This window comes from Hipposideros armiger, unplaced genomic scaffold, assembly GCF_001890085.2.
Source record: "Hipposideros armiger isolate ML-2016 unplaced genomic scaffold, ASM189008v1 scaffold_380, whole genome shotgun sequence".
NCBI classification, from domain to species: domain Eukaryota; kingdom Metazoa; phylum Chordata; class Mammalia; order Chiroptera; family Hipposideridae; genus Hipposideros; species Hipposideros armiger.
The window spans coordinates 177,871-205,490 of NW_017731730.1; the positions used below are offsets into that span (position 1 = coordinate 177,871).

The 27,620-nt window shown below is 50.1% G+C and overlaps 2 protein-coding genes and 1 pseudogene across 3 annotated transcripts in view; 2 read left to right on the forward strand and 1 right to left on the reverse strand.

The window, feature by feature from the left end:
* Positions 1-1,254: 1,254 nt before the first annotated feature.
* On the reverse strand, positions 1,255-1,888 carry LOC109393477 (eukaryotic translation initiation factor 1 pseudogene; annotated as a pseudogene). Its single transcript, XR_002126267.1, has one exon. The product of XR_002126267.1 is annotated as a eukaryotic translation initiation factor 1 pseudogene (transcript).
* Positions 1,889-3,283: 1,395 nt separating this feature from the next.
* Positions 3,284-19,067, forward strand: SLC22A14 (solute carrier family 22 member 14). Its single transcript, XM_019662723.1, has 11 exons — positions 3,284-3,320; positions 5,757-6,262; positions 7,005-7,108; positions 7,317-7,471; positions 8,494-8,662; positions 12,876-12,994; positions 13,263-13,362; positions 13,635-13,854; positions 15,542-15,690; positions 16,300-16,503; positions 18,411-19,067. The coding sequence occupies exons 1-11, from the start codon at positions 3,284-3,286 to the stop codon at positions 18,565-18,567; spliced, it is 1,920 nt and encodes a 639-aa protein (XP_019518268.1). The 3' UTR covers positions 18,568-19,067.
* A 5,658-nt stretch (positions 19,068-24,725) lies between these two features.
* The window catches only part of XYLB (xylulokinase), a 42,373-nt gene continuing 39,478 nt past the window's right edge, over positions 24,726-27,620 (forward strand). The window contains exons 1-2 of the mRNA XM_019662803.1: positions 24,726-24,857; positions 26,109-26,191. Of these exons, the coding sequence (XP_019518348.1) occupies positions 24,801-24,857; positions 26,109-26,191 (140 nt within the window). The 5' untranslated portion in view covers positions 24,726-24,800. The remainder of the gene's footprint in view (positions 24,858-26,108; positions 26,192-27,620) is intronic.

Below are 27,620 nucleotides of genomic sequence, written 5' to 3' on the forward strand. Positions count from 1 at the left end.
CGAACCGGGGCCCTCTGGCATCCCAAGCGAGTTCTTAACCATCGCGCCACTCGGCCGGCCCTCATTGTGGTTTTGATTTTCATTTCTCTGCTAATTAGTAATGTTGAGAACCTTTTCATGTATCTGTTGGCCATTTGTATGTTATCTTTGGGAAAATGTCTATTCAGTCCCTCAGTCCAGTTTTATTTTTTTTTAAAGATTTTATTGGGGAATTGGGGGGCGGGTAACAGCATTGGGGAATCGGGGAAGGGGAACAGACAGGTAGACAAATTGCTGTTTTTGTTCTTCAGTCTAGTTGTGGAGGATGTCGCTTCACTGGCCCATGTTGATACGATCATTGTGCTCTTTCCGGATGAGGCAATCGGTCGCCAGTCGTTGGTTGGCTGCTCACAGTGGCTCCCAGTAGCTCACACCAGCTACCAGCTGCTCACGCTGGCTGCCAGCCACTCACGTAGCTCAGGGCAACCCATTGCAGCCCTGCTGCAGCCTACGCTGACGACTCACAGCAGCCCAGCTCCAGGTCGAGCTGTTGTTCATCATCTTAGCTGTAGAGGGCCAGCGTCACTGGTTCTCAGTGTGGAATCCGAACTGCAGCCCTGCTGCTCAGAGCTGGTGCGCCCAAGCGAGCTCTTTTTTTTTTGTTTTTGTTTTTGTTTCTGAAAACAAGTTTTATTTAAATACATCACATAACATTAAAACTGAAGGGAAAAAAACCAAAAATCAGTTTACTTCACATGGCATTGGGCAGCTGCTGCTAGTAAGTTGCAAGCTCTACAGCTAGCTACACAACTGACATCAGTTTGAAATTTGTTCCCTTGTCAAAAGTTTAACTGATAGAAGGTAGGCCTCACATTCTGGTGTTTGGACATCAAACAGCTAGGATACGTCTGGTCAAAAAGACCTTGGTGACAAGCCAGATGTCCTATCACCTCACTAGAAGGGGAAGGTGGCTGCTTTAAGCTCCACCCACCGGGTCAGGTTGGAGACACCAAGGAATCTTTGGCCACCGAACAGCTCCCTCTAGTGGTACAGTTGCCGTTGCTGCCTTACCCCATCCCCTCCTCTCAGCTTCACCGTAGGAATTCAGGCGGTGACATTCTCTTAGGGCAGGGAACGCTGCAGAGGGACAGCCGAGGAGCTTCTGGCCAGACAGAGCCATCTGTGATCTTGGGGCTCTGGGCTTGGCCGAAACATCACGTTATTGCTCTGTTTCAGGCTGGACACTGCCAGGCGCATACTGCTTGACCTCTGTTTAAATGAGGGACTTCAAGACTAGACAGCATGGCTCTTTTCAGTTTATTGCATGAAGGAGTTACACTAGTCCAAGTTAAAAGCAGACCCCAAATGGTTACATTATACAAGCTGTGAGGTTTTTAAACTTGTGACAAGGGACAGAAGGGAAATTCTACTCATTGCAAGGAAATCCTCACTTAAGCTTCAGTGAGCCAAAAGCACTTAAAACCCATGAACCTTCAGCTGGTCCTCCTTAGCCAGTCCAATCTCTATGAGGAACTGGCATATGTTCTTGCGCTGGTCACCCTGAAGCTGAATTACTTCTCCATGTTCTGGATGCTCAATTACAGGACCATTGCAGGCAAATTTCTTCTTAAACGCCTTCACTAGTTTCTTTTTATCGTAATCATCAGCGATCCCTTGGACAGTAGTAAGGGTCTTCCTGCCGTTTCTCTGTTGAATTCTTATATGGATATAATCCTCAGTGCCAGCAGGAAGCAGAGCATCACCCTTACTTGCATCAGCAAAGGGGTCGAAAGAGTGGAGGTTCTGGACAGCGGACATACGATACGATTCCTTTTCCTTGGTGGAAACGGCCTGCGGAAGGCGGCGGCAGGAGAAGGCGGGCAGGGGGGACGGAGCGTCGGAAAGCGAGGGGGCTCTAGGGGGAGGCTGCTGAGTCCTGGGCGGCGGCTCAGTGACTGGGGCCCCAAGCGAGCTCTTAACCAGCTGAGCCCCTCGGCCGGCCCCCTCAGTCCAGTTTTAAACTGGGTTATCTGTTGTTGGATTTTTTTTTCTTTTTTGCTATTGAGTTGTAAGAGTTCATTTTAACCATTTTTTAACAGTACGGTTCAGAGGCATTAAGTACCTTCACATGGCAGTGGAACTGTCATCACCATCCATCTCCAGGACTTTTCATCTTCCCCAGCTAAACTCTGTACCCATCTAACAATAACTTCTCATTCCATCCTCCTCCCAGCCCTTGGCAACCACCATGCTGCTTTCTGTCTCTATGAATTTGACCACGCGAGGTCCCTCATATAAGTGCAATCATGCAATATTTGTCCTTTTGTGACTAGCGTATTTCACTTAGCACAAGGTTTTCAAGATTCATCCGTGTTGTAGCATGTATGTATAAGAATTTCATTCCTTTTTAAAGCTCAATAATATTCCATATATATGAATAGGTAAGCAAAATGTGATATATATATATATACACAATTTCATTTTTTAAGCTAAATTATATATATATATATGTGTGTGTGTGTGTGTGTATATATATATATATATATATATATATATATATATAGTCACATTTTGCTTACCTATTCACCCATTAATGGACACTTGGGTTGCTGCCACCTTTTGGCTATTGTGAATAATGCTGCTATGAACATTGGTGTACAAATAGCTGTTTGAATCCCTACTTTCAATTATTTTGGGCTTATATCCAGAAGTAGAATTGCTGGATCAAATGATAACTCTATTTTAATTTTCAAGGAACTGCCACAGTGGCTGTACTATTTTATATTCCCGTCAGCAATGTACAAGGGTTTCAACTTCCCTACTTCCCCACCAACACATGTTGTTGTTTTTAAATGATAACCATTCTAATGGGTGTTTCCCACATATTTTGTAAGATTTGTTCCCAGTTTATATTTTCTTCATTTTATAAATAGTGTCCTTTTTCAATTTCTCTGTTTTTAAAAACGTTTTTTGTTGGAAATAATTTTAGTGTAACAAAAAAGTTGCAAAAGTAGTACAGCAGTTCCTGCGGGGTGTTCAAAGAACCCCAGTGGATACCTGAAACTGTAGATAGTACTGAACCCCATATAGTCTGATTTTTCCTATACATAACATACCTATGGTAAAGTTTACGGATTTCCTTTGGCATATCTGAATTGCCAGCATCACTAGGCTTGTGCTTTGGGGCCATTATTAAGTAAAATAACAGTTGCTTGAGCACAAGGACTGCGATATCAGTTGATCTGATAACCAGAACGGCTGCGAAGTGACCAATGGGTGGGGAACGTATGAGTGAGTATACAGCATGGAGATGCTGGACAAAGGGATGACCCACATCCCAGGTGGGGCAGACCAGGACCGAAGGAGATTTCATCACGCTACTCAGAATGGCATGCAACTTAAAACTTAGGAATTGTTTCTTTCTGCAATTTTCCATTTTGTAATTTTGGACCACGCTTGACCGCAGGTAACTGAAAATGTGGAAAGTGAAACGATGGATGCAGGACTACTGTACACAGAATCTTCATTATCCTTTACCCAGCTTCCGCTAATGTTATCATCTCGCTTAACCATAGTCCAATCATCTCAATCAGAAAATTAACATCGGTCCAATTCTATTAACTAATTTACAGGTCTCACTTGAATTTGGCAAATTGCACAAATTAACTAATGTTCTTCTCCTGGTGTGGGATCCAATTTAGGGTCCCACGCTGCATTTAGTTGTCATGTCTTCCCAGCCCCCTCCAATCTGGAAAAGTCCCCCAGGCTTCATCTTCATGCTTGGACACTTTTAAAAATCACTAGCCAGTTATTTTGTAAAATGTCCCTGAACTTGTTTGGTGTTCTCTCATGACTGTATGAATATTATGCTTTTTTTTTTTTTGGCAACAATACCTCAGAAGTGATGATGTGCCCTTCTTCATGCATGAATGATATCATCAAGGGGTACATGATGTCAACATGTCCCATTACTGGTGACTTGAATTTTCATCACTTGGTTGAAGTGGTGTCTGCTAAGTTTCTTCATTATACAGTTATTATTTTCCCCTAAGTATCTTGTGGGAAGATACTTTCAGACTATTCAAATATCTGTTTCCCATACTTTCATCCTCTAGTTTTAATATCCATCAATGATTCTTGCCTGCAGCACATTTACCTGTGATGCTTGCCAAATGGTGATTTTTCTATTTCCATGATTTCCTTCTATCTATTTTAATTAGAATTCTGCAGGAAGGAAGAGCTATGCCTTTTCTCCTGTTTGTTTTTTTCAGTTATTTATATGGACTCAGATACATTTGTTCTGTGGGTTATAATCTATTACTTTCATATTTTATTTGGTTGCTAAAATTGTCCCAGATTTGGTCATTGGAGGCTTCTTCTATTTGGCCCCTGTGTCCTTCTGATGTGGCCCCCCATCATTTTGGGGGCACTTCCTTACTTTCTGGCACCACTAGACATTCCATACTCATCTTATAGTTTCCCTGCCCCAGCTGTGGAATTGACCACTTCACCAAAGAGCCCTGATTCTTTTCTTTAGAAACCAAGATCTGAGTAGTAGGTGTGATCATTGCTATTAAGGTATTGTTGCTTTTAGGCCATCTCAATGGACAGAGACAGAAAATATATATACACACATATCTCTATCTCTATATATAAAATCATAGGTTCATAGTCTAAATCTGTTGTTTCTGGTTTCTGTTGACTCTCAGAATGGCTTGCCTTCTCATGTGTTTAATAATCTTTGTTTTGAACTCTCTCCTTGCTTTTAATCTGTAAGCGTTTTGCAGGGTTAACTTGGAGCCATTTCCTTCAGAGCAGGCTTGCTTCTGCTTCTGCTTCTGCTGGTAGTCAAGGGGTGCTCCTACCCAAGACCTCTTCAGCCCTGCTGAGGGTTTTGGCTCAAAACAGAGTTTTGAGAATAGTTCCCACCCACCACCCCTAGCTGCCATTCCAAAGTAATATTCTTACAGTCAGTATTGCAACCTTACTCCTCCCAACTTCCCTGCCTCTGGTTTGGCTCTATGCTGATGTATGTCACCCTATTATTTTGGAGCCCCACTGTACGGGCCCTGGCTTCCCACCTCTATGGCCAAGGCTTCCAGCCATCAGCCTTGGCCTCTCAGTTCCTGGCTACTCCTGATCCAGATTTTGTTTTTGTTTTGTTTTGGAGTTTTTTGTTTGTTTGTTTGTGTTTTGTTTTTTGTTTTGAAGGAACGGTCCCTGGAGCACTCTTCTTTTGCATGACTGGTGGTGTCTTGGTGTGTGTATAAGCAAAGTCTCATTTCTGGGGAAGTTGCAGGAGAACTCAGAACTCAGTCATTCATGACAACAGAAGCATAGCATTTTCTAAAACCTTAAAGAAAAAAATAGGGATGGGTAGGCCAGCAGGAGGAGGTGGTGGTGGTGGTGGTGTGTGTGTGTGTGTGTGGGAGGGGGGGGCTGGACGACAAATTATATTAACTAAGAAACTTCAGGGCTGGCCGAGTGGCTCAGTTGGTTAAGAGTGCGAGCTCTGAGCAACAGCGGTTCGAGTCCCGGCCCAAGCTGAGCTGCTGCTGAGCTGCCAACAAGTGGCATGATGGCTCAGCTAAAAAAAAAAAAAGAAAAAAAAAAGACACTTCAGAAGCAAAGGGGGGGAACTTCAGAGAACATCAAAGTTGGACCCCAAACTGTTCCAAACCAGAGAGGCCAATTTCTGGTCCATGGCTCCTATGCCAATCTCTGATGTCTGGGAAGTGGCGTCGGTAGAGACTGAGCCGAATCTTTTCTTTGAACAGATGATAAGCAAAAGCACGTTGAAGGTGAAGCTCGAGTCCCAGCAAAACTGAACCAGCATGAGGCAGCAGTACGCCCCTGTCCCTGGTCTCCGCAGATGATGTTACGCATATTGAAGGCCATGGAAACCGAGCAGGATGAAAATTTCACCCACATCCTGGATGTGGTGGGGGAGTTTGGCACATTCCAGCGGAAGCTGGTGGCCCTCACCTTTATCCCCAACATCCTGTTGGCCTTCTTCATGTTTGCTGATATCTTCGTGTTCGCAGCCCAGACGCCCTATTGCAATACCAGCTGGATACTAGCCTTGGGCCCCAACCTGTCAGAGGCTGAGCAGCTGAATCTGACCCTACCCCAGGGACCCAATGGCAGTTTCCAGACATGCCTCATGTACACGCCTGTCGCCTGGGATCTGGATTCAATCATCCAGTTTGGCCTCAACGCCACACAGTCATGCCAAGATGGGTGGATCTATCCTGAGAGCAAGAGCCGATCACTGATCAATGAGGTGTGCCTCGTCCTGAGTTGTGTGTAGCTATCCCATGGTCCCAGAGATGTTCCCTCACCCTTACTAAGCAGGTGGGGAAACTGAGTCTCGTGGAGGGGAAGCAGTGGGCACAAGGTCACCCTGTAGAGGCAGGGCCGGGGCAGAAACTTAGGGTTCCTGCTGCCCAGCCCTGGCCTCGCCTGTCTTAGCCATGAAGCTCGAGTAGATTGAGGGGAGGAGACAAAAGGCACATGGCAGAGTTTGCCGTCTGTCCAGGGAATTGTTTATTCTGTAGTTGTGGCTCTGCCCTCTGAACTCACCGAAGGCAGGGAGTTGAGGAAAGAAGCAGCTTAGATCAACATACCTCCTACAGAACTTCTCAGCCTAAGCTTCAACCTGGGCCTGCCCAGCGCAGACCGGCCCGATTGGAATCTCTAGGCTGGGTCCGGGCATCTGTATTTGGGGAAGGGTCTTCAGTGATGCCAGGTTTTACTCAGTGACCTCTCCACCTCCTCCCTCCCCCTCCTCCCACTCTTGGCCTCTGCCTCTGGTCCCTCTCTCCAGGCCTGACTCCCAGAGTCTGCCAGATGCTGGATGGGAGGCAGAGGTAACAGAGATGAGGCATGCTACACCCACAGTTACCTGTCCCTGTCCCAGGCCCCTTCTGCCTAAGGGCCCACCCTGGGAAGAGGCTCAATATCTGGACCCAGAAGGCTGACCCTGGGTGGAGAGGCCTGGGGCCAACCTCTGCATATACCCCCAGTTTGACCTGGTGTGTGGCAAGGAACTTAACATGGAAACTGTGCAGACCCTGTTCCTGGTGGGCCTCCTGATAGGGTCACTCGTCTTGGGGTTCATAAGTGACAAGTAAGTCTCCCAGAGTTCCCTCTGGTCCCTGGGGCACCCCTGCCTCCTCCTGGTGGGCATTCAGAGCTGCCGAGTCTCAGGTTGGGGGAGGTGGGGGGAGGGGTACTCCAGAGGCCCATGGGTGGCTCCGGTCCTTGCCCCGGGTGTCTGGCTGGGGCCAGCTATGGAGGTCCATGCACTGGGCGCAGCCTCCCTTCAATGACCTCAGGCTGGGCCGCTACCCCTCCATTGTGCTATCTCTGCTGGCGCTGATCATTTTTGGCTTCGGGACAGCCTTCGTCAGCAGCTTTCACCAATATCTGTTCTTCCGTTTCGGGGTGTCCCAGGCGCTGGTGGGCTACAGCATCAGCAGCGTATCTTTAGGTGAGGAGGTTAGGCCACATGGAGAGAGTGGGGTGGGACAGGGAGTGTGGGGACAAGATGGGACTAGTGGGGATGAGGCCAGGTCCACAGGGGCGGGGTGCATGGGAGCGGGGAGCGGGGGCGGCATGGGTGCATTCACTGGGAGCCGGGAGGGCAGAATTGTGGCGCAAATGCGCAGGCCATGGAGAAAGGAGCCTCCACCCAGGCTGCCTGGCGGGTGTAGACTGCCCTTCCACCCTCATCCTCCATGCTACCTGCCTCCTACCCCACACATTCTTCTCTCATACCCCTTGACACCTTCCACACGGCTTACATTTATTGAGCTCTGAAGAAGGGCCCAGCAAGCAGCTGAGCCCTTTGTATGTACTGGCTCATTTCATCTTGACAACACTGTCTAGCAGGCGCCATTCTATCAGGAAGTCAAACAATTTGCTCAGCGTCACACGGCCGTGAAGTGAAGGAGCTGGGATTTCACCCTGGGCCTGAGTGCTGGGAAAGCCCCAAGCGCACACACTCTTTCAGCCTTACAGCTGCCATCCCCCGGTGTGCTCGGGGTTCCCTGGCAGGAAACTCTTCTTGTTGGGAGTGTGCCAAAGCCTGGCTAGAGAGATCTGGGTCATCCACAGAGGCCAGGCCTAAGCGGCCAAAGCACTGATGCACTAAGAGCAAAGGGCAGTGGTTCCTTGTCTCACCACGTGTCAGCCGCGTGGGGGGCGTCGTGCTGAGAACCAGGCCTTCTCAGTGAGAGGTGTACAGAGGGAGCAGCCAGGCTGGGAGAGGGGCCTGAAGGCTATATGTGTGATTGGGGGGTCAGGCAAGGGGCCTAAGGTATGCCTTCGAGGATGCAGGGCACTCTGCCTGGCTTTGGAGGGCTGTCCCTGGACCTAGGGCAGATCATGAGCAAACAGAGGAACTTCTGCCCAGTTTGAGCTGTGCCAAGCACGGCTAGGGCATCTCAGAAGGCTGGGTGCAGGGGCAGCCCTGAGGCCCCTGAACTGACCGTGAATTTGGCCTCTGCACAGTGACCGAGTGGCTAGCGGGCGAGCACGGGGCCCACGCCATCATCCTGGCGCACTGCTTTTTCTCTGTGGGAATCATGTTCCTGTCTGGGCTTGCCTACAGCCTTTCCCACTGGCGACTGCTGTTTCTGGTTGGTGGGGCCCCTGTATTCTCCATCATCTTCTATATCTGGTGAGCAAAGGGGTACGGGGCATGCACAGGGATGGGTCCGACGGGCTGGAGGTGAAAGGGCATGGAGGGTCCTTGAAGGGGTGGAGTGGGTAGAATTTTCCCTGGGAGAAGGTACATTGGACGAGATGAGAGAGAGCCAAGAGCAGAACCCCAGCATTAACACCCCCTCAGAGGAGCCCCTCAAAGAGGTGTCAGTGAGGTGGTCAGAAAACCAGAAGGCAAAGTGTCGAGAGGCAGGAGTTCAAGGGCAAGGGAATGGTCAAGTTTGAAGGCAAAAAATAAAATAAAATAAGGCTGGAAAATGTCTGTTGACCTAAATGATCTTGAGGTGGCTTCAGTGGAGTGGCAGGGGGCTGAGGAGTGAGGAGGCGCTGAGAAATGGAGCCAGCTCTTTCACAGCGTTGGGCTGAGGTGGCCAGGGGGAAAGATGTGATGGCATCCTGGCAGCTAAGGCAGACTCAGGGAAGGGTAGCTGATGTCTTTAATTGTAGGGGAGTCCCAGACAGGAACCTGAGAGATTAAGGCTAGGAAGGGACATCTGAATGAGCAAAAATGGAGGAGGGGTTGGGAACAGAGCAAGATGGCACTGCTATCTGTGGGCAGGTGGCAAAAGGAGAGGAACACAAGAGAAGGCAGATAGCGAGGTGAGAGGAAGAGAGCTGAAATCACCTTGTTAAGAGTTCAGCAGTTCTTTGTGAAGAAATGATCCTACGCAATCTTGACATTATCACATTTAACCTTTACAGCCCTACAAGATGGGTGTGAGTCTCATGTCATGGGGGCTGGAGGGGTGAGGAGAACTGAGGCTTCAGAGGGTCAGAATAACTTGCCCAAGGTCACAGAGCTAAAAAGTAGGCGATCTGGGATTTGACTCAGCCTGTGTGGCTCCAAGTCCCTGCATTGTAACCACTGCACCATACGCAGTATGGGTGGTAAGAGGTGGGTTTACTAGTTAAGAGTGAGGGCGTGTAGGTGACTTGGAGACTTTCCAAATTCTACAGAAGATGGGGACCAGCTTTGACAGTCATTGTGATACCCACGTGAGTGTGGGGACCCCGCTGATGCCAGGTGGCATGACTGTCAGGTAACTGGGAAACAGGGATTCATGGCTTGACCTTAAAACATTTTTTTTAAATGTTATGAATGCAGTCGATGCATATGGCTAAAAACTATGTAGTACCAAAAAGTTTGTGATGAAAAGTAAGTCACCATCTCAGCCCCTAGTTCCTTTCCTAGAAGCCATTACACAGAAGTCTTTTAGCTCGTTCTTCTGGTAGATCTCTACATAGTTCTACATACTGTAAGTACACAGCTTATTGAATGGGGTACATTTTTCTTCAGCCCCTGCCTTCAGACATGTCCTGTCAGTTGTCCCTTCCCTGATACTTGACAGTATCTTGGTCAAGTTCCATCTCTTTCCAGTTATTTTTAGTTGTAAGAAAAAGTCTCATTTTGATAGTTAAGACTCACTTTTAGGCATTAAAAAAAACCCAATTCAGTTCAATTCAAAACTGGACCTTATAGCCAATTTATAATTTCTCCCCGGTGGCTAGCCTGCTCAGGGTAGTGCTTGAGGGGTTAAGGTCTGTTTCATCCATTGCTCTTTATCAGCTGTCTGCCTGCTCTGATCTTTCAAGTTGTAGGCAGGGGATGCGGACATCAAAGAAAAGAGACAAAAATCGGTGTGAGGGGCTGTTATCATGGTCAGCGTACTCGTAGGGCAGACGTTCAAATGCAGGTGCCTCAAGAGCTCGTTTCTGGGTCTTCATAGTGTTGGCATTTCCTAATGCTTTGTGACCTCGCCCCACCCCCAGCCTCTTTCTGCAGAGGTCTCCTCGCCCTAGTAAGTGGAGTGCCTTCAAGACAGCAGGGTCCACTTGCCAGTCACCTTTTAGAATCAGCAACCTGCAGCGAGAGGCTGAGAGGCCCAGACAACCTTTCCCAAAGGCTGTCAGTCCCCTTTGCTGAGCTTGAGTCCTGACAGCACTACAGGGAGGGGGAGGGACTCAAGACTCTCTCACTTCCATGAACTGGAAATTTCTAGCCTCTCTAAGTGGGTGGGGCAAGGGGCTGCTGTGCTGTTGTGAATTTTTTTTATTAAGTTCTGTCCTGAATGTGTTAACACCTCTCTTCAGAATGTGAGGTAATCACCCATTCTCGCTGGCTTTGGGACTTCAGCTGAAATTCCAGGACAAAAAAGTTCCAGGTAAACGTTTGGCTACACTGCTTTTCCTTATTCTCTGGTTTTAGTTGTTTGTTTGTTTTTTTCCCTCAATAGCATTTGGAAATTGTTTTATGAAAATAAAATTGCAAAACATTCACAAATGTTTTTGAGGATACAAGTTAGGGTTTTCTTTTTTTCTCCTCTCCTGATCCCTACAGTATCTGTGACCTCTGGGGTCATTTTCCTGCTTGATTATTGTGGACGCTTTTTCATTTGGGAGGCTTTCTTGACTATCAAGTGACCATTGGTCATCCCTTCGTATTTAAGAGCAAGTCACTAGGAAGCTAATGGGAAACAGAAGGAGCTGATTGACTGACTGGTAATCCTTCAGGGCCATTGATCTCAAATTTATGTGGATATCAGAATCACATGGAAGTTTGTTAAAATATTGATGACCGGGCCCTGCCCCCAGAGTTTCTGAATCAACAGGACTGGGGTGGGGCCCGAGAATCTGCATATCTAACAAGTTCCCAGGCGATGCTGATGTTGCTTGTTGTCTGACCACACTTTTGAGAACCACTACTATTGGATGATCGAATGGCGGGTGCCTTTTCCCTGAGGGATTCCAAAGCCAGGGAATGGCCTGACCCTGGCTGTTGTGCTCCCCAGTGAAGGGGCCGGAGCAGGGACTCTTGTCACCATCGTGGGGACCTGCACTCAGTTCGCCTGTGTTTATCCTCAGCCTTGCCCCTTGAGGTTGATGCAGCTCTTCTTCCTCAGCCAGCTGTGCTCTAGGGGCAAACTATGGAGGGAATTGGAGTCCTATATCTGAGGACTGGGGTGTCAGGGTCCTCTGCAGCCAGGACAGTTCTGCATCTCGTTCCTACATCATGGCATGGGCTTTGCCTGCCCACCCAATTAGCAGCTCTCCATCTACTTGTGGGCTTTGTGCATTTGTTAAATTTTCCTTCCATCTTGTGCTCTCTCCCACTCTCTTTGTCCTTGAGAGTTGATTTTTTTTTTCACCTTTTTAGTGGGCATGTGGTCAGTCTTCCTTTTTTTTTCAAGAAGTCCCAGTTTGATGCCTTTCTTTCAGAGAGTTCTGTGGCCTGAGAGTGGATGACAGGATGACAGGATGACTCCTGGCTCCTTGGGGAGGGGGCAGGTAAAAGGAATGAAGTTGTCACTAGTGTCCTGGGCATGTGTTTACAGCGACCAGTCCCCAGAGACCAGGCTGGAACAGGAAGGGGAGACTTGCAAGAAATCAGCAGGGGCTGATGGCATAGTTTTGTAGAGTGCCTTATCAGGGGACCGAGGCTCATACTAGCTCTGCCTCTGTGACCTTGGGCAAGCCCTTCCTCCCTGAGTCTGGGAATAAAATAGGGATAATCATAGTAGGTCCAGGGTGGAGCGGAGGTTAAACCAGATGATATAGACAAGGGCACGAGAGCACTATTCCTGGAACACAAAAGTGCTTTAAATGTTAATATATGTAGATTCTGACAGCCTGGAGGACTGGGAAGAACTGAGTGACTAGATTTATTCTGAGGTCGAAAACAATGGTGATGTGGCAGAGGGGAAGATGGGACAGAGTGGAGACTTCCATTCACCCAGCAGGGGCCAGGCCCTGGGTTTGGACCCGGGGTCCTGCCCATCCCCCTCCACCCCTGTACTCTCCAGGCTGTTAGGAGACAGAGAGGGAACAGGAAGAGAAATTTCAGCTATGAGAATGGGGCTCTAATACAGAGTTTGAGCACAGAGAATGCTGCCCTCAGTATGCCTGGGCAGGTGGAGATGACTCCTGAGATAGAAAGTAAAGAGCTCTTAGAGGTGGCTGAGGGGAAAGAAACTGTTAGGCAGAGGCAATGAATGGCCAGAGTGACATGGAGCAGCAGTGGCTTGGACAGGGGAAGGGCTGACTGCCAAGGAGGGGCAGAGGGCATCTTGAGGTCCGACATCTGAAGGACCGCATGCTGGAACGGGACGGCCACCACAGAGGCTGGGGTGGGCATCTTGGAATGATGCATAAGAGAGGGCTGGACCATGCAGGATTCTCCCAGAGTCCCCAAGATGGCTGATGATGAAAGGCAAAGTAGAGAAGGCCAAGCAGGTGCTGTGCTATGCAGCTTATATCAACAAGAAGACCATTCCTTTCAGCCTTTTGGACAAGGTAAGAAAGAGGCCTCAGGCCCAGAGTGGGGCCAGGCAAGGGGTTGTGGAAGGGCCTCTTCCTCCTCATCCTTTCAAGTGGGACCTTGGCCCAGAAGGTATCCTCAGCCCACTGCTTGGGAATGGTGACAGCAAAATCCAACCCTGCCAGGGGAAGGCCAGAGGCCGGGCTGACACTGTGGGGGCAGATGGGCTTTGTGGGTCCTATCAGGGTGGGGAGCAAACTGGGCTCTCTGCCCTGCCTCTGGCTGGTCCTGTTTGTCCTGTAACTACAGCTGTCTGGAAAGAGGGAGACAAATGCCTCCGTCCTGGACTTCTATAACAATAGGCAACTGCGCAAAGTGACCTTGATGATGGGCTGCGTGTGGTGAGTACCCAGGGCCAGCTAGCAGGGATGGTAGACAGACGTGCATGCCAGGAACGCTGCTGAGGAAATGAGGCATGGCCGGGCTGCGAGGCAGCAAGGCCCAAGGACCCTGGCGTGGCCCACAGGTCCCAGGCCTCTGCTTATTTCTCTCTTCCATTCCCACCCTGCGCCCGCCCCCTGCTTCTGTCTTCATTCCCCGCCCCGTCTGTATGTGTCTGTCGTCTGTCTGTCTGTCTGTCTCGCTGAATGTCCCTCTCCTGGCTTCATTCCAGGTTTACTGTCGGTTACAGCTATTTCACGCTGAACATTAAGATGAAGGATTTTGGTATGAACATTCACTCCAGACTGGTGATTCATGGCATCATGGAGGTTCCCGCCCGGCTGTGGTATATTTTTCTCCTGGAGCAGATGGGGAGGAAATGGAGCCTGGGTGTGACTCTCTTCCAAGGCTTCCTCATGAGCTTGCTTATTCTTATCTTCCCTCCAGGTATCGCCCACCCTCCCCGATGGGCTTCCCCATGCCTTCCTGCTGCCTCACACCCCTCCCTCGTGCCTTCTGCCCTGTCTGGCCAACAATACCTCTGGGGTCAGCCTCCTGCACCCACAGCCTACCTCTCCTGCAGAGGCCCCTGCCTCTCCAGAGCAGGCACCAGTCCCTAGAGTGCTGCCCTCCCCAGGGCAGGCAGGGGGTCCCAAGACAGGGCACTCACAGAGGGCAGGCTGTCCAGAGGAATCGTTCCTCTGCTGGCCTTCTTCTACCTGATTCCAATCCACGTCTGCTCTGGTGGTTTCATGTGAACAGATGCAGCCAAAATAGCCCTCAGCTGCTGGCTGCCCCAGGCCCTGCCTTTCGCTTGTAGCCTCTGATTGTTAGCTGCAACTCACCAGGAAAACATGACCTGCCCACTGAACATGGAGTGTCAGATAGGGCTAAACTCGCAGGAATTATTGCATGGAGGCCTCTCCTTCCCAGGGGCACAGTGCCCCTGTGCCCTGTGGGCTCAGAACTAGAGACGGAAAACCGGGGGGTTGCGGGGGGGGGGGAGGCAGCTGGCAATATTTTCAAAATTTCAAAGAGCCCTAGGACAATGACTATGCCCCAGTTCACAGGGCAAGAGAGTGGCAGGCTCAGGATGTGGACATTAAGATGTCAGTGATGCTTGGTGGGTAGGACGTTGCGGAATCGGAATTGCTAACCACAAGGCTGGGGCCTACGCTGAGGCGGTGGCATCTAGGATCTGCCTCCTGGGGACTGCCTCTCTCTCAGTGGGTGCTGGAATTGTGCGTGTCTTGACCGGGACCTTTCTTCTCCCAGATGTTGGCAGTCTGGACTGGCTAAAACAAAATGGGGAAACAAAATCATATTCAATTTCTATTGCTTGGTGTGTTGTTTTTTGTTTTCTTTTTTTTTTAAGTTGGATCTATACTGAGTCAAGCAGAAATGTTTAAGACTCTCAAATAGGTGAGAAAAACAAGGAATAGACTCCCCAACAGATAAAACTAGATTTCCAGTTTCATCCCAGAGTCAAGAAAAGCTGGAGTGGGGAGGTGGCTGGGGCAGGGTCCAGCAGAGGCTGACGGAGGAGCTGCAAACTCGTGGCCCCAGGTCAGTGAGCTGGGGATCTGGTTTCCGCTTCGCCAGGCCTGAAGAATGGTGTTTGCTGGATCCTTTCTTCTTCCTCCAACGCACAAATCTGGCTGCCCAGAGTCGGGCCACCTAGAATGTCTAGCTGTTCGGACCCCAGGGATACCCCATGCCCTTGTCCACCTTGATGAAAGGGAAAGTGGGAGAGCCCTGAGCAGGAAATCCACAGGCCTGGTGCTGAGTGGTCGCCCAGGGAGCAGCAGGTAGTGGGGGTGGTTGGGGGGCACGGAGTGAGGGTCACCAAGACAGGAGAGAGCCTGGAGGCTGAGGTGTGGGGGGCTGAGTCCAGCATGGTAGATGGTGGCCTGAGAGGCCACAGGGGTCCCAGTGAGACCTCCTGTCCTGCCGACCAGCTCTCCCTCCCACTGCAGATGTACTAACTCCCAGCCTAACTGGGCCTCTGCAGACTGACCCTCCTTGGACCGAATGCCTGAGTCGGCTGACAGGGTGCTGGGGCTGGACTGTTGAGATGCCTTCTGAGAGGGATTGAAGGAGAGCTGACGTGCAGGCCTCCCCCACCTGTCCTGACCAGAGGACAGCCCTAAACTCAGGTGGTCTTGTTGTCTGGCCACAGAGTTTACATCCATGATGGTCTTAATGGTCCTGGTCGGAGAATGCAGCCTGGCCGCCTCAGTCACCGTGTTCTTCATCTACACTGCTGAGCTCCTCCCTACTGTCCTCAGGTAGGAGCCTGGTGGGTGGGGAGAGAGGGACAATCACAAGATGAATAGCAGCAGCTGTGACTGGGCATTCACCTGGTGGCAGGCAGTGTGCTAAGTTTACATGGATTACCCCATCTAACCCTCACACACACACAAAATCTCCCAAACGTGGTCATGAGACCTACTTGAGACAATAAAATTAGAGGCAAAAGCACTGGCTCAAGCTCAGACAAAGCAAGTGACAGGACTGGCATTTGGCCCTCAGCAGTCTGAGCCTGGTCCTTGCATTGACTGTCTGAAACATGTCTGGGCCACTCTGAGGTTCAGGCCCTTCACTGCGGGGGCCCTCAGTGATGGCAGCAACATCGTCCTACCCACCCAGCATCATTGCCTGCGCCCCCTCAGTGTTGTATGGGTCTTACTTCTCCCACTCCTGACCCCATTAAGGAGGCCCAGAAGGAATTACTACCTACTTTGAATCAATGGAGAACTAAATTCCCCAAGGTCGCACTATGAGTTGGGACACAGTAGAGACTGGAGGGTGTGGGGTTTGGGGGAGCTGTTTCTCCCACTCTATTCAGCCTCTGGGCTTACAAGGCACCCCAGATAAGCTCTGACCTTTCCTTCCAGGGCGACAGGTCTAGGGCTGGTGTCTCTGGCCTGGGTGGCTGGAGCCATTTTGTCACTGACACTCATCAACCATAGCCTCACCGTCCTATCCAGTGTTCTCAGCTGCCTGTCAGCCATTTTGGCCTTGTCCCTCTGCTCCCTGCTTCCAGAAACACATAACCAGCCCCTTTCCGATAGTCTGGACAACTATCCCTTACGTAAAAGGTAGGTGTGTGAGGCCCCTGGGCTCTGGCCAGCACAGGGCCTGCTTCTCAAGCCCTTGGCAGTGAGAGTATGTCAGGAGCTGTCCATCCCGGCCTCTGTGCCCAAGGGGCGTGTGACACAAGAGCCACTCTGTGTCCATAGCAGCGGTTCTCAACCTGGGGGGTGCGACCCCTTTGGGGGTCGAACGAACCTTACACAGGGGTCGCCGGGTACTCGTATGTGGGCGTATCTGCATGTGGGCATGGAGACAGATAGAGGAGCGGTGTCTCGGTTCCTAAGACCATCGAAAATATGTGTTTTCCGATGGTCTTAGGCGACCCCTGTGAAAGGTTGAGAACCGCTGATCCGTAGCGCTCCTGGATGTTGCCACCCAACTCCATGCAGCCCAGACTCTGCCAGCTCCTGTCCTGCTTGGCTCTTCCCACCCAGCCTGGGCTAGGTCCTCTCCTCTCTTTGCCTCCTTGTTGCCTGTCTGGACTGGAGTGCTGCCTTCCAGATACCCTGGGCTCCCTGCTCTTCCAAAGCAGAGGGCACTGGCTTGGAACCAGCTCTCTCAGTACCTCTCCTTTCCCGTCTGAACTCCCGAGTTGCTCAAAACCACCTGAACCTGGTCTTGATTCATGACTCTGGCCTCTTGACATGAGCAGCCCAGGACCCATTTGGGAACTGGGCTCTACCCCAACTCCTACATGGGTGCCGCTGTTCTCCAGTATCCTCAGTACCTTTGGAGAAGACTTGCCACAATTGGCAGAACCATAACTTCTGGGATTTGGGCCAACATAGTCCATCACTGTCTCCTGGGACCCCAGGGGACCTGAGCAGCAGTGGGGGGCAGAGGCTGCCTGATGTCCTTCAGTGCCCTCTGCTCATACCACAGGGGTCACTGCCTCTGGCTTCCTTCTGCCCTCCTCCCCACCATTCTTCTCCCTCCTTAAACTCTCACTAGCACCACCTGTGCTAGGCATTGTCCCAGGGCTGGACTGGCAGAGGTAAGATGTCCCCAGCCTTAAGCAAGCCAAAGTTTATGGGGAGACAGATTATGCAAACAGTTGTCACTAATGGGCTCTGACATAGGGATGTACAGGACCTACAGGAGTCCCAGGAGAGAGAGACTTTCGTCCAGGGAGTTGGGGCAGGATTCACAGAGGAAGTGACATTTGAATAGGGCTTTGAAGGATGAATAGGCATTTGCCCCATTGTAGAGAGGGAAGTGCAATGCAGCAGAGTAACGGCATAGAATTAATAGTTAAGAACACAGGCTCTGGAGCCAGAAGGCTGGATTTCTGTCTCTGCTTCCACTTCCTAGATGTTCACAGGGAAGTTACCTAATACCTCCAAGACTCTTCATTTACCTCTGAGTTTCTTCATTTGCAAAATGAAATAACAGTAATAACAATAGCTAACAGGTACTGAACGTTTACTGTCTGTCAGGTCCTGTTCTATACATGCCTTTACACTCGTTGTCCTAACAACAACGACATGCAAAGAAGGTCCCGTCACTATCCCCCATTTTACAGATGGGGAAACTAAGGCACAGATAGATAAAAACATGTAGCCTAGCCTCCCTCCCTCACGGGGTTTTTGGGTGGATTAAACCCACATAAAGCACAGCATCTGACATGTGACAAGTGCTCAGTAAATGCTAGTGATGAAGATGGGGCGCAGAACCTCTAAAGATGCAGAAGAGTAAAGGGTCTGGCTGGGGTCAAGAGATGGAACAGGCCTGATTCTAGAGGCAAGCGTTCATCCTGGGCTCACGGCGAGGCTTGGCTGGGGACCTGCAGGCGTAGGAAAGCCCCACCTCTCAGGGATGTAGAGCCCGTCATGGCTGGAGCTGCCCCAGAGTTGCTGCTTTTTTCAGCTCCCAAAAGCGCAGCTCATGACTTCTTCTCCAATGGCTTGTTCAGGAGCCTGAGCAAGGATTCAACAACTGGGGATGCATTCTGTGATGATACGAATGAGGAAGTAAAGAACACCTTTCTCAATGCCATGAATTTGGACCCAGACCTTCTCTCCGACACGCCTTTGCAGTACAAAGAAGCGACGGCAGACAAGACTGGATGACTGAGAGTCAGGCCCCAAGTTGATCTCAGGTTGAAGTTGAGTGTCTGGGTATGGGGCCATGGATTCCAGACCGCAAATCCCAGGCCTTGTCCAACTCGAGGGGCAGGGTCAGTCCTGCTCTGAGCTGGCCCTCGAGATCCAAAAATGGCCCCTTCTCGGGGAGCTAAGATGTGATTAATTCCAATAAAGTTACCACGTTGGACTTGAAATGGCTGTGTCAAAATTGACTGTGTCTGGAGAACCCAAGGACCCAGGCCCAAAGGATAGTGAGTCGGACGGGTTCATCCAGAGTCCTTAACGTCTTTAGCTAACGGCTGGGGACAAGCGGGAGCTCTCTGGACGGGGTGTGGGGGTGGGCCGTGTCTGTGAAGGCCAGGAGTGGGCAAGGGCAGGACTGTGCCTCCCCCCTGCCCATGTCCTCGAGCCCAGGCATCTGCTTGTGTGTGGGGGCTTCCAGCTCCAGTGCAGGCTGAGGACACACTTCATAGTCCCACTGTATGCACCTGTCAAGGCAGGGGTGGAATGCGAAGGAATAATGAGAACTTCTCCCATGTGTACCATGGCACGGAGCTTTCTCACTCAGTTTTTCCTTTGATGCTCCCAAATAAGCATGGCCTTGGGGATTACCCCTCTCAGCCTCCGTGGCAGTGCCTTCCCTCATGGCTCCGGCTTGGCCGACCTCTGACTTCCACTGCCCTGAGGATAAGCCCCAAACCCCAGTCACAGTTCCAACGGCCCCGAGTGTAAGTCTGACCTCCTCATGAGGGCAGGCAGCTCCTATGCACCGCCCCAGGGAGCCCCCTCCTCCCCCAATCTCTGGTGGGCAACCCTGCGGACTTCCAAGTACTGACACCCTGAGGAGTGCACAGGTAGCACCATGGTGAGGGGAAGGGGCGCCGCCCTCTAAAGCTGCTGGTGGGATTCTGAGCAGATAAACGGTCAGCAAGGTGCCATCTGCTCCCCCTGCCACCCCTGCCCTGATCAGGCTCTGTGGTTTCTGCTCCCTTATCGGGTCACCCTCCTGTCTTCCTCCCCACTCTTGTCCAGCCATGTGTTCCTTTGGGGCTTTGGGCCATCTCTTCTTCTCCCTTGGCCTCTCCAGCTCAGCTCTACATCACAGCTCCATGACCTTCTGTCACAGTCCATGGAACTAGGCCCATGGTGCCCAAAGCCCCACACAAACCCGAAAGTTATCTCTCAGCTGCCTCATTTGCTCCCTGTCCCCCCTCATCAGGTTATTCCCTCATCCTGACTTTGAATGTAGTTTCCCTTCTCTCTTTATTAAACTGATTAAATAGGAGGCTTCACATGCCACCTCTTCCAGGAAGCCTTCCCTGACTTTTCACTGTATAGCCCCTTACCTGCTCTGAGCTCCTAAGACAAGTAAGGATGGAGGACCCTCATCTCTCCATGTGCAAGGCCTCTTCCATGGCAGATGGCCTTCAGGGCAGAGGCTGGGGCTCCTCTTATTCTAAGGGCCCTGCCAGGGCTTGTCCTTTCACCCCACCAGAACAGAGTTCCACCACCCTCAGCATGTGCAGCAGGCCCAGGACTCACCTGAGTGGTCTGGTTGGCGTACTCCAGGAGCAGATTCTGGGTAAACACCATCTCTCTCTCTCCACTCGCGCTCTGTTGAATGTCTACTCCGGGCAGCATCTGGTCAGCTGGGAGCCTCTGATAGGAGAGCAGCTCCAGGGATAGCGAGAAGGACACGTTCACCTGAGCAGATGTGGACAAGCCATCACCTCAGGCCACTAAAGGCAGGCGGTAGCTTTCCCACCTGGAGCTGCATCCTCCTGCCCTCGGACGGCCCCAGCAGGCCCGACAAGGTCCCAGCTCAGCCCTGCCCCAGCTCAGCCTGTGGAGCCCAGACTGACCCAGCCCTGCCCAGCAAACAGCCCAGCAGTGCACCTCCCCCACCGCCACTCGGAGCCCCTGTCAGGCACATTCATTCCACAAGCACTGTCTGTGCCCTGCTCTGTGACCAGCTCCCGTAGGTACTGAGGACAGTGCCACACCTGCCCTCAAGAACTGAGGGGCTGGAGGAGGAGACTACAAGCCAACCCCTGTTTGTCCTCTAGCATGACCAGTGCTGTGGACAGGCCCATAGGCCCAGGTAAGGCCTGTGTCTTCATCCTGAGGGCAGTGCGGAGCCTCTGGTGGGTTTTAAGCAGGAGGACATCTGGTTCAGCTTTGCCTTCCTCAGAGGTCACTCTGGCTGCTGTGGGAAGGTGGGCTGGAGGAGCTCGAGTGGGTGAGAGGATATGAATTAGGAGGCCGAAGTGTAACTTAGGCCCAGCAGGATGGGGCTTGGACGTGTGGCTCCCAAACACAGGTCTGTAGAACTCACTCAACACACTTACCCAAGGCCCCTGTTAGAAATACAGATTCCTGGGCCTCAGGGTCAAGAGCAGGTCAAGAATACAACTAACTGTAAGGCCCTTTATTAAGAACTTCAAAAGATTTAAGGCTGTGCCTCCTAGACCCTTTCAACCACACCACTCCAGTTTAATAGAGGCCTCTGCACAATGTTGTATATCCGTGCTGTCCAGTACAGTAGCCACTAGCCACATGGGGCTGTTAAACGCTTGAAATGTGAATAATACGACTAAGGAATTGCATTAATTTTGTTCAAATTAAATTAAATTTAAATAACCACTTGTAGCTGGTGGCTACTGTAATGCAGAGCCCCAGCCAGACATACCAAATCAGAAACTCTGGGAATGGGGCCTGGACATCTGTATTTTCACAAGCCCTTCAGGGGGCCCTGATGCATGCTGAAGTAGGAGAATCGCTAAGTCAGAGATCAATAACAAAAAGGTAAACGTAACGCCTTCACCTATCTGGAAATTTTAAAACATTGCTAAACAACCGTGAGTCTAAGGAGAAATCACAACAGAAATGAGAAAATATTTAGGACTGAATGATAAAAAGGCTGTGTTTCACACTGCGGAATGCAGCTAAAATGATACTAGGAGGAAAACTTAGAGTCTTAATGCTTATATCAAGAAAGGAGAAAGGCTGGCGATTAATGAGCTAGGTATTGCAACTTAGTTAGAAATAAAATAGGTAAATATGCTCATTAAATATATAAAAAAGTAAAATGATAAAGCAGAGATTAATGAAATGGAAAGCAAAGAGTAATATAGAAAATGGAGGCTGAAAATTAGTTGAGAAAATTAATTATATGGACAAATGGAAGAATCTCTGCCAACATGAATTTTTTTTTAAAAAAAAAGAGGAGGTAAAAATAAACAACAGTAGCAATTGAAAGGGGAAGAGGTTTCGCAAAAGGCCAAAAATAGAGTTATTAAGTGAGGATGGCAGTATCCAATCTGATCCCAACATTTGAGAAGTTGCATAGTTCCCAACAGGAACACACGTCCCCTTAGGATGTGATTCTGGTTGTATAAGAATGAAATGAAATATTATTTTCTCCTCCAATTTATGTGTATTATTTTCTTCAAACAGCTACTCAGTTATTAGGACATAAATATATATATTAAGCTGTTTGGACCTAACTACTTAATAAACAGAGTTGTTAGCCATTTCTTTTTGGCCTAGGAGTACTGTGAAAAAATTGTCAAGATTCTAAGGGTGCCGGGAAGTGACAACATTTGGGAACCACTGATCCAGTTGAGGGTTTCAAATTGCTCCATCATATTCAATAGTGAGTCGACCCCACATGTTCCTGTCCAGGCTCCCTGTGAGTGACACTCGGGTGGACTCCAGGCTAATATATAGTTATCTAAATGAGTAGTTTTAAGAGTGAAAAGTTAGGATTACATTGGTAGCTTTAATTTCTATCCCTTCCACTGCTAAGGCAAAGATAAAAGTTAGTGAACCAAAAATAATTAGAAATTAAGGAATAAAATAGATAAATCAATTATAATTCAGGCTCACTAATTTATTGGGTTGTTGGAAAAGTCATGACACATTTTTGCAATGAAAAACAGGAAAAAAAATACTAAACGACTTTTCCGACAACCCAATATTATACATATCTGTTTGACATTTTATAGATGTCATCGTGAGATATGTTAGAAATTCAATAATTCTTCTGTCTATTCTATCTCAAAGGCAGTACAAATTCTTTGTAAGTTCAGTGGGAAGCTATTATGAGGGAAAATAAATGCTTTGAACATACCCATTGGCAGAGCCAACTTTACACAGATTTGTTTGTCCAAGTTTGAGGGGGAGAGGTGGATCCTGCCTCTAGTTAAATAAATGACTCATGCAGCTGAAGTTAACATTTTTTAAAGCTGATTGTGTGTTGATGTCTGGAGAAAGTTTGGTGGACTTTGATGTTTAAGCAAAACAGATTCCAAAGAGCTTTGTGAAGAAAGGTGCTTATTTTCACCAAAGTGTGACTACGCCTGTTGCGTATGCATTTGTACTCGCCTCAGAAGCAAATTTGACTTTAGAAAAATTAAATGGGAGTACAGATTTCTTCCATTTTTCCAATTTGAAAGCATTCATCCCTTACTGGGTTCTGCCCTTCCCCCACTACATAAGCGTGTGAGGCAGATAATTAAACCCAGTAGTCCTGAATACATGAAAGAAGGCTTTGGAAAATCATGCTCCAGGTTATTAACAACTATCTGTGGGAGCCGGGTCTAGAAGCTGGTGGTTAGGGGGTAACGTCTGCATTTTAATTTACTTTCCATAGAACCCCTTTTTTCTTCCCTAGGACTGTGGGCCTCCCTGTCAATGTAAAGAGACACCTCCAGGGCAGTTTCCAAAGTCAGTGCAGGGGTTCAACGTGCAGGGAGCCAGGTTCAAGCTCGGAACATGACAAGCAAAAGACCAACCTCAGGTCAGGGCTGCACTTCCCAAGGGTTTCCCGACACTCCTCTACTACTGGGTGCCTCTTTTCAGGACAGCAATAGGAAGACAACGTGAGAATCGTGGACAACTTGGAATTAGGATGTTTGTCTTCATTCATTGCTAATGGATTGGATCAGATCATGAATGTACAGTCTCTTCACGTAGACAAACACGCTTTCAGGCCTCCAGCCTTCTCTGTGGCCACAGTGAAAGGGCTGTTCCATCAAGAGAAAGGATGAGTCACCAGAATGGGGTGGGGGCCACAGCCCAAGAGAAAGGTACTCAGAACAAGACAAGGCCTCCCTGTGAGGCAGCTTGAGAAAGAGCCAGTAGCCTTGGCCTTCATGAGACATTTGTATATTGCCACAGCCTTCTCACAAGGCTGCCCAGAAAATTGCCTTTTTTTGTAGTTAAATGTGGATAATGGAGTTTAAGTTACTGGCTCTGGGCCCAGCTCTGCTACTAATCTTGGGACCTTGGGTGAAGAGGAGGATCTGGGCTCCAGGCAGCTCATCAAGAGAAAGATAGGTAATTGGACCATTGCATCAGCGGCTCTGATGGGCTGGAAAGTTCCTGGGAGGGGCATCTCATCTAGGTGGGTGTTGGCAGGACTTCTGGAAGAAGTCAGTTCTAGGGACCATAAGGACATGGCCGGATGGAATGAGGGGAAGCGAAGGTGGCCTCAGCTTTATGAAGAAAGGGAATGGGTCTGATTTTGGTTCTCATTCCGCCTTCACCACGCCGGGCCCTAATCTAATTGACATTAGACCATCAATACCAGATGACAGCAGGGACAAATGAGCCCCTCTGTGGGGCATCAGTTCTGGTTTTAAATACAGAGGTGGGATGTGGCACATGTTAGAGCTGGGAACCGCTCAGATTTGCTGGGTCAGGACAGGGCCTGCTGAAGCCCAGTGCTTCCAGCCCGAGGGCACATTTCCCTGTGACCCCGGAGTCACCACCATGAGTGGACAACTGTTCCAGTACCCAATACATGACCATGTAGGTAGGTCTTCAGGCCCAGGGCCACCAGAGAGACGGGTAGGGACAAGCTAGCTTAAAGTTGACCCAGGTGTCCTCGGAGAGACACCAAGACGCATTAGAGCAAGGCCTCTGCAGGGGGCACATTTAGATGGGGACGAGGGGTGAGGTGGGGTTAGGAGGGTGCGGGCTGTGCAGGGGACATGGATCTCTTGCACAAGTTCAAAGTTCCAGGCCCCGGCCAGACGAGCGTTTCCACCCCCGTCGCCCGGCAGGCGGCGCCAGAGCACAAGCCCTCATGTGACTCGGGTCCAGGAGTCCGGCCGGGCGGGGCGAGGGGCGGGCTCCTGCGTCCCCGGGCGTTGGAGCGCAGCGACAGCCACGCCGCGGGGACAGACGAGCGCGCCGCGGGACCTGCCGTGGCCATGGTCGAGCCCGCCACTCGCTGCTGCTGCCTGGGTTGGGACTTCAGCACACAGCAGGTACTGCCGCTGGCTCCGGGTCCGGGAGGCGCGGGGCCTCCTCTCCGCGTCGCCAGGAGGGCTGGCGGGGACCCGTGTGCGGGGACCTCTGGGACGAGCCGCGGGCGCGCCTCCCTTTCGGATTTCTCTGGGATCCGGCGCCTCTGCCCGACGACTCCTTGCCAGGGCTACCCGCTCGCAAGATGCGACAGCGACCCGGCCTGGACCCTGGCTCTCCCGGAAACGGCGTCCTCCCCCAACTCCACCCCAAGGCGGGATCCTGCGAGCACGTGGCGAGGAAGTGCCCAGAGGAGCCAGGGGACCTGGTGGTCTCGAGCACCGTCATGACCACCGAGTGACAGGGACCCGAAGGAACTCAACTACTGTAAGACAGGGTGTCCCAGACATCCTGGTAGACGTGCACACAGGCATAACCAGTGCTGCTCGAAACTTTTTTATTTTTTAAGTGAAATGAGCAGAATGTACAAATGGACTTTGCCCCCCCGTTGGTTGGCACCAGCATGCCCATGTCAACGTGCCCAGCACTACTGGCCAAAAGGCGAGCTGTGCTGCTCCAAGGACCTGGCAGACAGGCGAGCGAAGTCAAACTTTGCCTTCAAATTGGGCATGGGGTACCAAGGCGCTCCTCCTTAACTTGAGGAATCACCACAGTTGCACTCAAACCTGCTTCTCAAATGGGTCAGGAAGGCAGGCCTCTGACAATCCGTGACCACTAGACCTGTGGGACCTCGGACTAGTCAGGTTACCTTGCTAGTTTCCCCATCTGTCCAGGAGAGGAATCTTACTTCTGAGTTTGGAGGCCTGCTTTAAGACACTATATGTGTCTGGCCCATGACCATGAACAACAGCCCAGGGGCCTTGCCCGGTTTCTCAGGTCCCTGCAGATGTGGACCCCCAGAAATATCTCCAGACCTTTCCTTCCATTCCTTGCCCTCTATGGCTTTCTCAGGCCTCTTTGCCAGGTGAGGGAAGCCAGCTCATCAGTGAACATCTGTCTCATTTGACTGTTTGAGGGACAGAGATTCCTTGAGCTACGTGGGTCTCAGCTTCTTTGTTTTACTATATCTTTGGGTATGTCCCCAGATGAGGCTCTTTTGTCACAGTTATGATGATGCACCCCAGCTTTCCAGGAGGCCTCCCGCCTGAACCACTCACTTCCAGGGTGCTGGGCTTCACCTGGTGATGTTTGTACCCCTGGACCAGTGTAGAAACTGAGAATTCTATACACCAATTTTGGGAAATGCCTTCCAGGTGAAAGTTGTTGCTGTTGATGCAGAGCTGAATATCTTTTATGAGGACAGTGTGCATTTTGACAGAGACTTTCCGGAATTTGGGTATGTACCTCGTGGACGTCTGTGTGTGTGTGTGTGTGTGGGGGGGGGGCAGCGTTGGGCGTCCTCACTCAGTCTTTTACGTTCATAAACACACTGTTATGGCTTCATCAAACTGCAGGAGTGGTAGGTAGTCTTGTAGGATTCTTAGCACCTTTTTTTCTATGCCTGGAATGCTCTCTTCTCCCTTCCTTCCCAATTCCTTTCATTCATGCATGAATATATGTAGTCCGTATGAATTGAAACTTAGTTTGCATCAGGCACTGTGCTGGGTGCTGAAATTTGATGGCAAACCAAGAAGAGACATGCTCTCCCAGAGCTTCCCTTTGAGTGGGGAGGACTGCTGTTAATCAAAGAATCTCGCAAAAGGATATTTGGTTATAAACTCAGAAAGCCATTGAAGGAAAGGAACTCACTTCTCTAAGTGCTTCTTATGAAGGAATGTGACCTATACTTGGAAGGGACAGTCAGGGAAAGTCCATAAGGAAGTAGTGATAAGCCAAGATCTGGGTCATTGGAGTTAGCCAGGTGATGGAAGGGAGAGGACATTCCAGTCGGAAGGAACGGCGTGTGCAAAGGCCCTGTGGCAAGAAAGAGCACTGCTTATTCATGGAATTGAAGACAGCCAGTGTGGCTGGGGAGCAGAGAGGGAGGCGGTGGCTGTGCTGAGCCATATAGACCATGTTACAGAGCTTGTCTTTATCCTAAAAACTATTGTCAGCTACTGAAGGGCCATAGGGATGAAGGTGAGGTGTGACACGGTTATGTTTATGTTTTGAAAAGATCTCTCTGGATGAAGTGGGAGAGCAGATGGGGGTGGCCGGAGTGCATGCTGGGAGAGCATTGAAGAGGTTTTTCCAGATCATCTGGATGAGAAATGATGGTGGCTTGGAGGAGAGGGAGCTGGGTGGTCAAATTGACAGGTCTTGTTGCAGAATTGAATGTGAGATGTGAAGGTGAGGTTTCTGGCTGGCTTTCGGGATGGATGGTAGACTGTGAAAGAGAATCGGTTTTGAGGAGAAAGATCATGAGTCTAGCTTTTTTAATACTAGTTTGGTAGGCTTGCCAGAACAAAATACCACAGACTGGGTGGCTAAAACAGCAGAAACTCATTATCTCACAATTCTGGAGGCTGGAAGTCCAAGGTCAAGGTGCTGGCAGGGCCATTTTCCTCTGAGGCATCTCTCTGGTTTTCAGATGGCTGCCTTCTTGCTTCCTCTCAGATGGTCATCCCTCTGTGCGTGTGTACCCCTTGTGTCTGTTGGTTGTGTTGTTTGTGTCCTATTTTATAGGGACACCAGTCATACTGGATTAGGGTCTACCCTAATGACTTCGTTATAACTTAATTACTCTTTAAAGACCCTAGTTTCACGTACACTCACATTCTGAGGCCCTGGGGGTTGGGACTTCAACATATGAATTTGAGGGGGGA